The sequence below is a fragment of the Aedes albopictus genome, chromosome 3 (assembly GCF_035046485.1).
Source record: "Aedes albopictus strain Foshan chromosome 3, AalbF5, whole genome shotgun sequence".
NCBI lineage: Eukaryota > Metazoa > Arthropoda > Insecta > Diptera > Culicidae > Aedes > Aedes albopictus.
In genome coordinates, this window is record NC_085138.1 from 412,464,633 (window position 1) to 412,477,194 (window position 12,562).

The 12,562-nt window shown below is 43.7% G+C and overlaps 2 protein-coding genes across 2 annotated transcripts; both read right to left on the reverse strand.

Annotated features, from left to right (window-relative positions):
• Nucleotides 1-824: 824 nt before the first annotated feature.
• On the reverse strand, nt 825-1,430 carry LOC109622237 (phosphopantothenoylcysteine decarboxylase). Its single transcript, XM_029875640.2, has one exon. The coding sequence runs from the start codon at nt 1,428-1,430 to the stop codon at nt 852-854; it is 579 nt and encodes a 192-aa protein (XP_029731500.2). The 3' UTR covers nt 825-851.
• A 100-nt stretch (nt 1,431-1,530) lies between these two features.
• LOC109431583 (cytochrome c oxidase assembly protein COX19) lies at nt 1,531-1,800 on the reverse strand. The gene has a single exon (XM_029875641.2). The coding sequence runs from the start codon at nt 1,798-1,800 to the stop codon at nt 1,531-1,533; it is 270 nt and encodes an 89-aa protein (XP_029731501.1).
• Nucleotides 1,801-12,562: the final 10,762 nt, after the last annotated feature.

Sequence of the window (12,562 nt, forward strand, 5' to 3'; positions counted from 1 at the left end):
AGCTCGGAAAATTTCCCCTTGAAGCTTGAAAAACTTCTCACTGGAAGCTTGGAATACTTCTGAAAGCTTGGAAAACTTCTCCCTGAAAGCTTGGAAAACTTTGCCCTGGAAGCTTGGATAACTTTTCCCTGAAAGCTTGGAAAACTTCCCTCTGGGCGCTTGGAAGCTCGGTAAATTTTCCTTTGAAGCTTGAAAAACTTCTCACAGGAAGCTTGGAACACTTACTTCTGAAAGCTTGGAAAACTTCTTTTTAAAAGCATGGAAAACTTCGCCCTGGAAGCTTGGATAACTTCCCTCTGGACGCTTGGAAAGCTTGCCTTTAGAAGCTCGGAAAATTTCCCCTTGAAGCTTCAAAAACTTCTCACAGGAAGCTTGGAACACTTACTTCTGAAAGCTTGGAAAACTTCTCTCTGAAAGCATGGAAAACTTCGCCCTGGCAGCTTGGATAACTTCTCCCTGAAAGCTTGGAAAACTTCCCTGTGGACACTTGGAAAGCTTACCTTTGGAAGCTCGGAAAATTTCCCGTTGAAGCTTGAAAAACTTCTCACTGGAAGCTGGGAACACTTATTTCTGAAAACTTAGAAACCTTCTCCCTGAAAGCTTGGAAAACTTCCTTCTGGACGCTTGGCAAACTTACCTCTGGAAGCTTGCAAAATTTTCCCCTTGAAGCGTGGAAAACTTCTCCTTGAAAGCTTGAAAAGTTTACCTCTTGATCCCGCTCTTGATGCATGGAGAACTTACCTCCGAAAGTTCCCAGTGGAAGCTAAGAAAACAATTAAAACAAGATTTATGACATTTTTTTCGGATCACTCCAAAACGCACACTTTGTACCACAAAAACACATTTATTAGCTAAACCATGCGCGATTCCATCTCTCCCAAACACCCCAGCACCTGCTGCACAATCGTATCAACTTCGGCCATCGCACCCAGCCCCGTATCTCCGCACATCAGCGTCTTGGCCACGCACGGAATTTCCCTACAGCCCCACGACACGAGCGTCTCGATCTGTGGCCCCGTCACCGGATGTTCCCACATTCGGGTATTCATGGCCGGAGCAAACAGCAGTGGTTTCCCAAAATCCCATGCCCTCGCCGTGCAGAGTAGCAGATTGTCGCACAACCCTTGGGCCATTTTGGCCAGACTGTTGGCGTCCAACGGTGCCAACACCATCAGATCGGCCCACTTGCCCAGCTCGATGTGCAATACCGGATCGCCCCGACCGCTCCAGCTGCTCCACTCGTCGGCATCCCGATAGATGGCGACGTTCGCGGGGATGTCCGATGTCGCGAAAAAATGCTGTGCGTGTTCGGTAACTATGATTTTAATGTTCAGATTCGGGTTAGAATCACGCAATCTTTGAATCAATAACGGTAGTTTGATCGTGGCCACGCTTCCGGTGCACCCGATCAGAATGTTTCTCTTGGTCATTGTCTTTGTTTATTGTTCACAATTTACTAGATGAATTCGGCTCCGTAATGTTTTCTGACGCATGAGCCCACACAAAAAAAACACTTCCGCACTCAATTATTCACTTATCCCCTTTCTTCTGCGTACCCTCAAGATCACCAAATCCCAGCTTGGAAAACTCCTCCTTGGCCATCAGGTTGTTGTCCATGCGGCACTGCAGGTAGTCTTTGGATTCCTGTCGACAGGCGGAGTTGTCATCGTTGTTAGCCCGCAGACAACGCATGTAGTACAGCATCAGCTTTTTGCACTGACCCTCGTGATCCAGCGGGAAGCTACCCTTTTCCGGTGCGGTGGGAATGAACTTTTTCTGCCCAAAGGTCATCGACGTCATCTTGATGGGCGTTGTTACGGTTGGCGGCGTTCAGGATCTGTGGTGGGAAGAAAAGTTGAAATAGCTTATTAGTTGTAAGCTCGTTTGTAGCCACCAGTGCAACATAAATGAGCATGTAACGGAATCAACATTACCCCGATTCACTATAGACTATGAGATTATTTAACGAGCGAAATGGTCTACCTCGGTTCGTGTCTGCAACCATGTACACACATGTTTGTTTGACTTGCTCTTTATTTATAGAATGAGAAAATCTGCTGATCAGATACCCAAGAGGAAGTTCCTCGGGTTGGGAATCTTTCGACCAACTAAAAACTCCCTTACCTTCGCGGTACGCCCGTTAGGGATGACTTCGAAAAAGGGGGGGGGGGGCGTACATGAGTACTCTATAAGTAAGCGTTCCACCAACTACCGCCTTAAGTTGTCCTCCTTCCCCTGGAAGCTTGGACCTGGCTAGTACTTTAGAGAACCCGTTGGAACGTGTTGGCTGCCTGGCAGAGATTTTCGAAGCACGCCCGCTTACGTGCCTTAATCTCTTTGTTCGGTGCCAGTTTAGCCGCCCTGTAAGCCTCACTTCGCTCCATTCTACCCCGATCGGTGCGAGCTCTTTGCATCCTCCTAGCTCTCAGGCACGATGCGCGGAGTTCTGCAATTTCTGGACACCACCAGTGTGCCGGTTTGCGTCCATTTCTGGGTAGGGTTCGCCTTGGAATAGCGGCGTCACACTTGGCACGGCTTAGGGTTCCGACTAGATCATCGCTGGACAGATCGTTGGTGTAAGCAATCGCTCCATAAATGCCGGTTTATGGAAGCGCGAAGTCAGCTATCCCCGATGACCTCCGTGTTCCACTCTGTATTGAACCGCTAGATGGTCACTGGGTGTGTATCCATCGTCGACTCTTCTGTCCGAGCCAGGGTTTAGACTCGGGCTCCAGCAGGTCACATCAATGATGGTCTCTGCACCGTTTCTACTGTAGATTTTCTGTCGCCTACTATCCTCGTTCAGTCTAGCCATAGCTACGAGCCCAGCCTCTCGCGTTAGTCGAGTGGCTGCCCCACTTAAGCGTTGAAGCCTCCACCGATAACCACGGGACACAATTCCACTAAGTGCCCTTGATAGCGAATCCAGCATAGACGAGAACTGGTCTATCGTCCACCTAGGGGGGTAGGGGGGAAGGGAACTCCAGTAGTATACTCCGTTGATCTTCGCTATTGCGACGTGGAAATTATTTCCTTAACCGGAAAACGTCCGGTTTACAGAACGCCGCTAGCTTGGCCTTATCCGCTACCCTGTTTCCGTTATCGGAACTGCGGTATGGGTCCGATAGTAGGGCGATGTACTTGACATCGAGACTGACTTCACAGTAGTTCAGGTTTAGTTGTGTAACCTGCATAATCGTCGGATGGTTCGACCTCTTCGCGTGCCTGGACATTTATGCCCGCACGTCGTGTGACCTTCGTTCACCGTGCAAATCAGGCATTTTGATGCCAAGTTACACTCCCTGGCGATATGGCCTCCCACTGTACTTGCGGCAGAGCTAGCTTTTGTCGGGGCTTTTACATGCCCACGACTTTGTCCTTGCTCAAAGCACTTGAAGCACGCTACTGGCGCATCGGTGCTGAGCGGGCACAGTGGCCAGCCTATCCTGATCTTGCCGATTGCAATCGCCTTCGTGGCGATCTGCGTGCCTGCGGGGCTCTTTTGTAGGGGGATCGATGCACTTCGCACTGCTGTTTAAGTGCGACTGCGAGCTCTACTGCGTCGGTGATCTCGTACTGGTTTTAAAACCTCCACCGTTAGGGCTCTTACATGAACTTTTTCGGCCAATATCTCTTGAGCTGGTGCTTTGTAATAGGTGCCTTTTGCATCCGCGCCCAGCGGTGAGAGATAATTGGGTTGTTTAATGAATAAAATATTGCTATTTTCTATATCCTAATCGAAAGAGCTCATTTTTCTGAGTATAAAGCGATTTTATTACGATCCGATTCCTTTGTTTTGATGGTTAAATAAACAAAACAAATTTCATTTCTGTGGCTAGAATGACAGTTCATTCGTTAAAATGACAGTTCGTCCCGAACAAAAAAAATTCTCCATACAAGCTTTAAATGCATTTTAAAAATAGTTCCCGACTACCAAAAAATATGAAATTTTGGATTTCGACTAATTTTTGGACGGAGAATCCGATTATGGAATAATCTAAATACCCCTAAAGAACCCAATTTTCGTCTCGCATGGCCCTCAGCACCTCGGTGTACGTGTCTGACTCCGTTTTGAAGACCAACGCGTCGCTCCGTTCGCGTTTGCGAGCTGACTTCATTTTTTTTACCACTTTCTTCTTTCCAACCGTAATCCAAGGGTTCTCCTTCCTTTGGCCCGGTTAACTCTTAGGGTTGGCCTCTTAAAACTTGGTTTCCATGCCCTTGCGCGTTTTACAACCGACTTGGCAGCCTAGTTATTCGCGCTGGCCGTCCCTTTCTTCCTCTTTGGCTTTCCACCCGCCTCTACCGGACGCTTCTTAGGCCGCGGCTCCTCGACAGCTGGAGCCGTAGGGCGGTTTGATCAAAGATAAATACTTTGGTTAAATCGTTGGTTTGATCTCTCCGCTACGGCTCCGAGGTTCCGTGCTGCATCGTCGCTTTGCTAACAAAGGGCAATCTGTCTGTTGGGGTGGGCCGTTTCTTCCATGCTCGCATCAGCCGCTCTTCGCTCTTTGACCAGGGGATCTTACTCCTTCTTGATCAAAGCCAGCAATTTGCGGAGCTTCAGCAGGCCCTGTTCCAGGTCCTGGCTGATGGTAGTCCGCCAGCTCGTGTAGCCGATTAGCTCATCCACCTGTTCGGCAACTATTTGGTAGACCGAGCCTGTTGCGGTTCAGCGTCCGCGTGAGATCCGCGCCAGGTACGTTTCCTCGGCCGTTGCTGCGTCCTGCGTCGCCTCGTGCTTCTCCGGATGAACCGCTTGCCGTCTACTCGCTAGTGAGTACAACCGTCCCTCGTATTGACGACCTCGCCTGAACGGTTTCAACGCCGTTCTCTCTACCCGTGCTTCCGCCTCTCTGCTCTCGATCACATTGTCGTTGCTCATGGATTTAGTAATCATTTTTGTTGGGCCTCCTTAGAGCCCAATGATACTGGTAGTTATCTCTGCAAGCAGGGAGGCCATCCGAGGGTTGACACACGCCCTTATGGGGACTGATCTCAGAGCCGGATCAGCGCTAATCAGGAATGCGGAACAAGTGCAAGCCAACGATTTGTACAAGAAAAGATTACCCACAGAGAACAGACAGCCAAGTCCAGTTCCGAAACTGTGTAAGGAATTTAACGACCATTTGAAATCGGCAACACAAGTGGCAATACCGTGGCGCTGCAATCGGTTAATTTCTCATATTAATTTAATTCTAGATTGAGTTTAAATAAGGGCGAAAGTAACATGAGAGAGTTCTCTTCACCGACTCTCTCTTCTGCAAATTAAAGTGACAAGATGCAAATTCAATCGAACTTTTTTACACTTAGATGCTAGATTGCATCGCAACCTAGCGATTTATGACCGCATCTTGTCACTTTAATTTGAAGAAGAGAGAGTCGATGAAGAGAACTCTCTCATGTTGTAAGGAGGATCCTGGTAAGGGTCCTTAAATTCTCGGCTTTCGCGCCAGACGACGAAGCCGTCTGCCAAGAATTCCGGATCAATAATGCCCAGCTAGCAATGCCAATGCCCTTTCTCGGAATCCGCCTCCACAACAACTTACCCGATACCCAATCCTTAGTCCCAATCCAATTCCCAAAATTCCATCCAAAACTTTCAAATCAAACTATACAATTCTCAGTCATCCAAGATTTTTGGTAAAATGCAAGTTAGTGCAGTAAAGAGAAAATTTATTAAAAAAAAGTACCGCGGTTCATTAAAAAAATAGGCAAAAAGATGTGTTTTAACGTTTTGAAAATTCATTCATTTTTTTCCATCAGTTATTACAAACCCTGCTCTGCCTCCTACCAGAGCTAGCTGAAAACTGAGCGACTATCGGCCGTTCTCCCGGAGCTAAAAGCTGGCCTACGGTACCGAACTAGCCGATAGTAACTCACGTCCCTGAATGTGACGTCACTCTCTTCGTGTTCTGTTCTTGTGTGAGTCGTTCCTAACCCCTATCCGCTCCGTCTTCCCCTACTAATACAAACAGTATATTCCCTACTTGTATCGTGTGGTTTGTGGGTGTATTGTGGTTGTTTTTATCAGCGTACTTACAGTTTCTCGACGAACACCGAAGATCCTACCCGATTGCACTACCCCCTTCTGGGTGGTATCGTCCTGTCGGGACCAGTCGATCGAAATTGATCACCGGCGAGCCCGTTGGCGCGCTACGAGGTCCGTGGGTGCGATCACGCGACCGATGATAATTATCCCCCGTGATCGAGCTCGGATGGGACGGGCGGTGGCGGTGAAACGGCTGGGTGGATCGTGCAGTCTGATGATGAGGGGTGGCTACTACGTGTGGCCGGCGGTCGATTTGATCCCTATGAAGGGAACGTAACATGCGGTGTGAGTCGGGGCGGGTTGCACTGGCGTTGGTGGTCTTTCCCCTTGATGGACAATCCCACGGGGCAGCGTAAATCACGTGTGACGGAGTGATTCTCGTGGGGCCAAGTCTCCCATTCGATGGCCAACGCGCTCTGGGTGTACCTATAGTGATACGAAACCACGAGGCGATAGGTACATCCAGGGATCCCTCGCCTGGGGCCGACGGCCAATTGGTGAATTCGCCTAGGGCCGTGAACCGGTCCAGATAACGCACAAACCACTCGAGTTACTGCGATCCACACCTCATCCACCAATCCCAACGGTGTTTGCCACTGAAGCGTGGCCACTGCGGAACACAATCTGTTTAGAACTCAACCACACAACTTTCGTTATTTTGCCAATTACCTGATTATTTCTTCCTTCACTTTTCCAAAACGTTTTCGGCCTTTAACGACTCACTCCCTTTTCTCATCTACTATAAAATCGTTTTCTTTTAGTTAACTATAAGATTATCTTGTTTTTCAATTACTTTAACTACTCACATTTGGTTACAAAATTCTTTGCACGACTCACGATAGGTTTTTTATTCAAAAAGAAATCAAAATAAAAATCTGAAAAAATAAAAATTTTCCACAACGTTAAAACTTTTTTCTCTTATAATTCTTGCTACAACTTCTGCTCACATTATTTTCTTCACTTTCTAATAAATTCTTCTCACTGCACTTTTTAACTCTTGATAGAACTTTCTGACTTGGAGGTCCAAAAGGGAAAGATCAAATCGATTTTTCCGACCAGCCAAGAAACCTCATATTACTAATTCTGCTTATTTTTCTTATTTCACAGGGTTTCCGGTTTCTGGCTTGATTGCCTATTCTTCTATGTAAATTTCCTTGAATTCACATTCCCATATCGTTGGGGTTTCCTCTTATCATTTTTTCACCCACTCTTATCTCCGAATAAGCAACACATACATATATAAAACAGATTCGAGCACTTTTACATATATTAACTTTTTGCCTATCAGTAGGCGCAACGCATGAAACGCTTTCTTTTTGAAACGGCCGATTCTAAACAAATCTGCTCGTTTCAATGTTACTTTCGCCCTTATTTAAACTCAATCTAGAATTCATTACTTGAAATGTTTCAATTCACAACAGACTGTGGCAATATGGCGTTAGTGTTTCCATCGCGTATTGGTTTGCAACCTTACTCAAGTGAAGATTCAAATCCTTACACAACTTTCTGAATGAAATTAGTTCTAGCCTGGAGGATGTCTGTTCTCTGTGGATTACCTTACCGGTGGTGCTATCTCTGAGAAAAACAAGCTTCGTTTTCCTCGGCATTTTTAAATGAAGCTAAACGTAGTCTGCACAAATCTAGATGCGTTATGGCGTTGCAGGTAATTTGGACTTGGACAGACCGGTACGTGTATATATTTTGGACCAATGAGCTCGCTTTGCTTGTAGTAGTGACATGATTTGCACCAAACACGGATCTCACGCACACGAAGTGTCTCTTCCACACCTTCATTAGACTCTCATTGATTTTGGACATTTACAGCAAAATCAAATGGGAATGTCCAAATTACCTGAAATTTCCGCAAGGCGGCTTTCAATGTTTCAAAACTTTTGACAGGCACTGTAGCCGATTTGTTGTGGGAAATTTTGATGATTGCATTGATGTTATGTAAATTATTTATTAAAACATTTTGTACCACAAAAAAAAATGTTTAAAACTACAAGCAAATTCTTCAGAAATATTTGAATTTTAAGGATTAAAATTTTCCTTAAAAACATTCCTAAAAATCGTTACATACCTCAAATTTCTTCGCTAAACATCACTACCGAAATCCACGACCGTCTCACGAAAGGGAAATTTTTCGACTGACATCGTAGTTTGACAGCGCATAAAATTTCCCTTTTTTCTGTCAAAAATTCCAGAACACGCTCCTCATTTCACGCATACAACCGTACTCCGATGTGTTGTTGTCCACCCAGCTTCGTTGTGTGCGGTGATTGGTCATCGTCCGCCTCGCGATGTACGCGAGTTTTTGCTTGATGCGTGTGTGCTTCATCGTCGTCGTCGTAAACTCCCCCCTTGGTGCAAGCAGAAGCAGCTAGCAGCTAGCAAATCGCGTAAAAAGAAAGAAAACGGTAATGTTCTGGTGAAAAATTCCGTCCGGAAAAGTGCGTTTTTCTTTTGGTTTACTGCTTCCGTTTGTGTTGCATTCATTCGCCGTGGACCGGATTGTGGCGGAAATCGTCGACGGTGGTGTGGATTTATCGCGGATTGTCTGCGTGGTTCGACGGGTTCGACGAGCATTTAGCAGCCAGCCAGAGCGAAAGCAAACGCGGTTTCTTCGTCGTTGTCACCGTCGTCGTGGTATTCGGTCGGTTCGCGTTTTTTTTGACAACTTCGTCGTCGTCGTCGGTCGGATTGTTTTTCGTCCCGCGGGGTGTTTTGTTTACATTGGGTTTCGGTGCGGGCGGAAGATAACGGATTACGAGCTTTTTCAGTGCCCTAAAAGTGCCACGATAAAAAGAGGCTTGGGATGTTAGGTGGCCTCCAGTGAAATCTAGTGCCTTGAAGTTGTTTTCGTGTGCTGTGTGATACACAGAAGTAATACGAAGTCAAGTGAGAGGAAGGTACTTCGCCACCACCTGTTAACCGGCAGTCCCCGAAAATATAAACATAAAGCTTTGTGATACAACAACAATAAGCCAACCCAGGAAGGAAGTGACCACCAGCGCTGGATTGCTGACCGTCGTCGAGAGGGTAAGCAACGCAAAAAAAGCAGCTCCGACCGACAGTGCCGGAACGCGAATCGAATGTTTTGATTCTGGTTTCTTGTGCTGTTGCGTATGAGCTTCTGTTTGAGTTGAGCTCGTATGTGTGGCGGAAACAGTTAGAATCGCGATTCTGTACCCCCTTCTTTTCGCTGTAATCCGTCTGAAGTTGCAGAAGCTGCTCTGTCTGTTGGGTGCGAGTCCAGCTGCTGCTGCTGTATCTGGTTGAACACGGCCTAGCCCTAGCGGATCACGTTACCATCTATGGAACATGCCTGCCTACTGAACACCTTCATTGTTGTTTTCCTGTGCGTACGCCAGTGGTGACCAAATTGAAACATTTTGAATGCTTTCTGATGTTCATGAATCGATTTTTAAAATTAGGAAAGAGATATCAATAATTACAACATTTTTTTGGACGCACAAGTGTACATCTTTAAAAAAATCTTTGAGTAACTTATGATAAAACATCTTAAACAATTGCTGGTAAAAAATGTCTGGAGTTTTTTTTTATTTGATTTTGTTGGAAGAGTCCCAGAAAAAAAAATGAATGAATATCTCAGTTAAAATATTTGGTAGAATGAGTAAATTAGATTTGGAAGTATAATTGAAAATAGTCCAGAATGCTGAAATTCATTAAAAAACCTAGAAATGTCTTTTAAATAATATTGATGATACGATAAGACAGTCATGATTTAATGGAAAATATAGATTATTTTAAAAGGATTATTGCCTCATGGAAGTTCTGGTGGAAATCTTAAAAAAAAAACTAAATATAACTTTGGTGAAGTCCTTAAGGATCCACGGATAACTTTTCAACAGGCATCTGTGGAGAAACCTTTAAAAAAAATCTGTGAGTAAATTCTAAAAATGATTTGAGACGAACCAGCCAAGTCTCTCTAATAAAGATACAAAAAAAATAGCCCTGGCCAAGTTTGCAGGGGTTGACGGTATTGAAGTAAAGGAGTTTCATTTTGATTGTTGTAATGTAGTGTTCTTTAGTGAAACATATCACCTTTTTAACACTTTAATGCGCCTCCAACGGTTCATCACGAACCGGCTGCTGCAGATGGAGTATGGCTGATCATATGCATCAGACATGCTCGATAAACATGGAGGAACCGCCGGGGCTCAGTAGAGTCTATTCCCACGGGGGGCACCAATAAATTATTCAAGAAATTTTAAAATTTTGAGGTGAAATTAGAGTTGCACAGAAATTTTCTTAACAAATCCGATGAGTTTATACATTTTGCCGAATTGTTTGGATATTTCTTCGTCAAATACATTTATTATTTATTGTCCTCCCCCTTAGCGAGCCAATGAGTATTGTGACAAAAGAAGAAAATGAGATTTGTTCCGGCCTTACTTGTGTATGACTAGGTTGACATTTCTAGGCTACGCTTGAGAAAATGACATGGTTCATCTAGGTAGGACCGATAGGACAATTGAACGAATTTGAATATTTTTAATAGTATTTGTAGCGGGATGAAAGTTGACATGAAATCTTTATTATTTTAAAATTTTATTGCAATCAACTGACCAACTTGGCGTATTTTTGATTATCTCTTAGATGTTCAGAAGTTCAGTTACATGTTTCTGTGGATTTTGGACCGATGACAATTTAAGGACAAGAGATGAACACAAGTAGAAAACGATTAGCGAAATCAAGAAAACAATTTGACACAGGATCGATTATATTTTAGCATACAGGGTTCGATTGATTCGATGGAAAAAAAACAACATACGACAACTGACTTAACGAGGAGAAAAACATATTTAACCATACCACAAAATCAAACAAGGAGAAAAACACAAACCGTGTGACCATAACACTACATAGGCAAATCCTGACTGACTGACCAATTGAAAACTTTCCAATCTTCTACCGTATCTTTCTGAGTCAGTTGCAACAGTGTCTTAATGGAAATCATTCTCCGCGTACGGCTGGCAACCTGCTTCTGAAAGATTACGTACTCTTTTCTATCTTCGGGTCTAGTGTAGAGGTTTCAACTCTATTCAGAGTGCAGCTAGAAACCTAGCAAAAAAAAAAAAATAAAAAAAAAATAGAAAGGATCCCGGGAGGAAATCACTGGGATGTATTTCTAGACTGGAAACCCTGTAAAAATCTTGGGGGAGGAAACCCTGAAAAATTCTATGAGGAATATCTTAAGAAATCCTTGAAGGAGCCCCTTAGGAATATAAAAAAAAACCCTAGAGAAATTCCTGGAAAACCTTGAGAGAAATCCCGAGAGGAATCTCTAGAAGAATTCTGGGTAGCATCCCATGAAAAACCCATGGAGGAAACTCGAAACCGTTCCCTTTCCTGCCAAGTCCTGGGAAGAATCTTGTGAAAAATCTTTAAAGAAATTTCTGGAACAATATTGGAAGAATTCTCGGGAAGAATCTTCCGAAAGGACGTCCTAGAAGGAATCTGCACAAGAGAAAAAAAAACATTTATTGGAGAAATCCTTTTAAGAATTCCGAGAGGAATCCCTGAAGAAAATCCTAGAGAAATTTCTCGAAGATTTCAGAGAGATGATGATGATGATGGTCCCGCCACATACCCCTACAAAGGTTTGAGCTAGACGATATATCTTTAAGATAATTATTAATTATAAACAATGTAATCAGATTTGCAAACTTAATACGGTCTGATTATTTTCACAGATATAAACAACTTTATAATTTGTCACACTATACAGCAAAAACATAAATTTTAAAATACTGATGCTCTCAACTACAGATGTTTGCAAGCATTACTAGTGATCATGAAAAATCAGAAAATCAAAAATATTGCGAGGATTGATAACGTTCGCGCGATGTCAAAACAGTCGGCAATATTCTCATTCTCATGAAATTCCCGACATTCAACTAGACAACTCACTACTACTCTACAGAATCCTTCAACAGTACAAATATTCCATATGATAAATAAATACAAAAAAGTCATTTATACCTGTCACCGCGCGCGAGACTCAAACTTTTGTAGACTACACAAAAAATAGAATAAATTACGTCAATACAATAAAATTCCATCATCATCATCGAGGCGAACATTATAGTTTATTGGTGCCTCAATAAATATTAAAAGGTTATACAAAATTGTTCACACAAAAATATCCGTTTGCAGGAACTTCGTCAAGATACAAATTTAGTCAAGTATTGAAAATTTGACAGGGTAGCTGTTCAAAAGGCAGCTTTGACGTGTGAAATACATAGTCTCTTGAACCGTGATAATGTTGGTGCTAGTTTTATGTGTGTAGGCATCGAATTGAAAACATTAATACCTTTATAAAATAGGGAATTTTGTGAAGCACCGTTTAAAAAATGTGGTGTTCTTACATCATCCGCGTTTCTAGTATTATACCTATGAATGTCACTTCCTCTTTCAATTCGATCACACAAATATCGAGGCAGCAAACCATTAACTATCTTGAAAATGAACACCAAAGTTAAAAAC

What these genes read in the sequence shown, in the direction of transcription:
- LOC109622237 (XM_029875640.2), bottom strand. Translation starts at nt 1,430, where the DNA reads ATGACCAAGAGAAACATTCTGATCGGGTGCACCGGAAGCGTGGCCACG.
- LOC109431583 (XM_029875641.2), bottom strand. Translation starts at nt 1,800, where the DNA reads ATGACGTCGATGACCTTTGGGCAGAAAAAGTTCATTCCCACCGCACCG.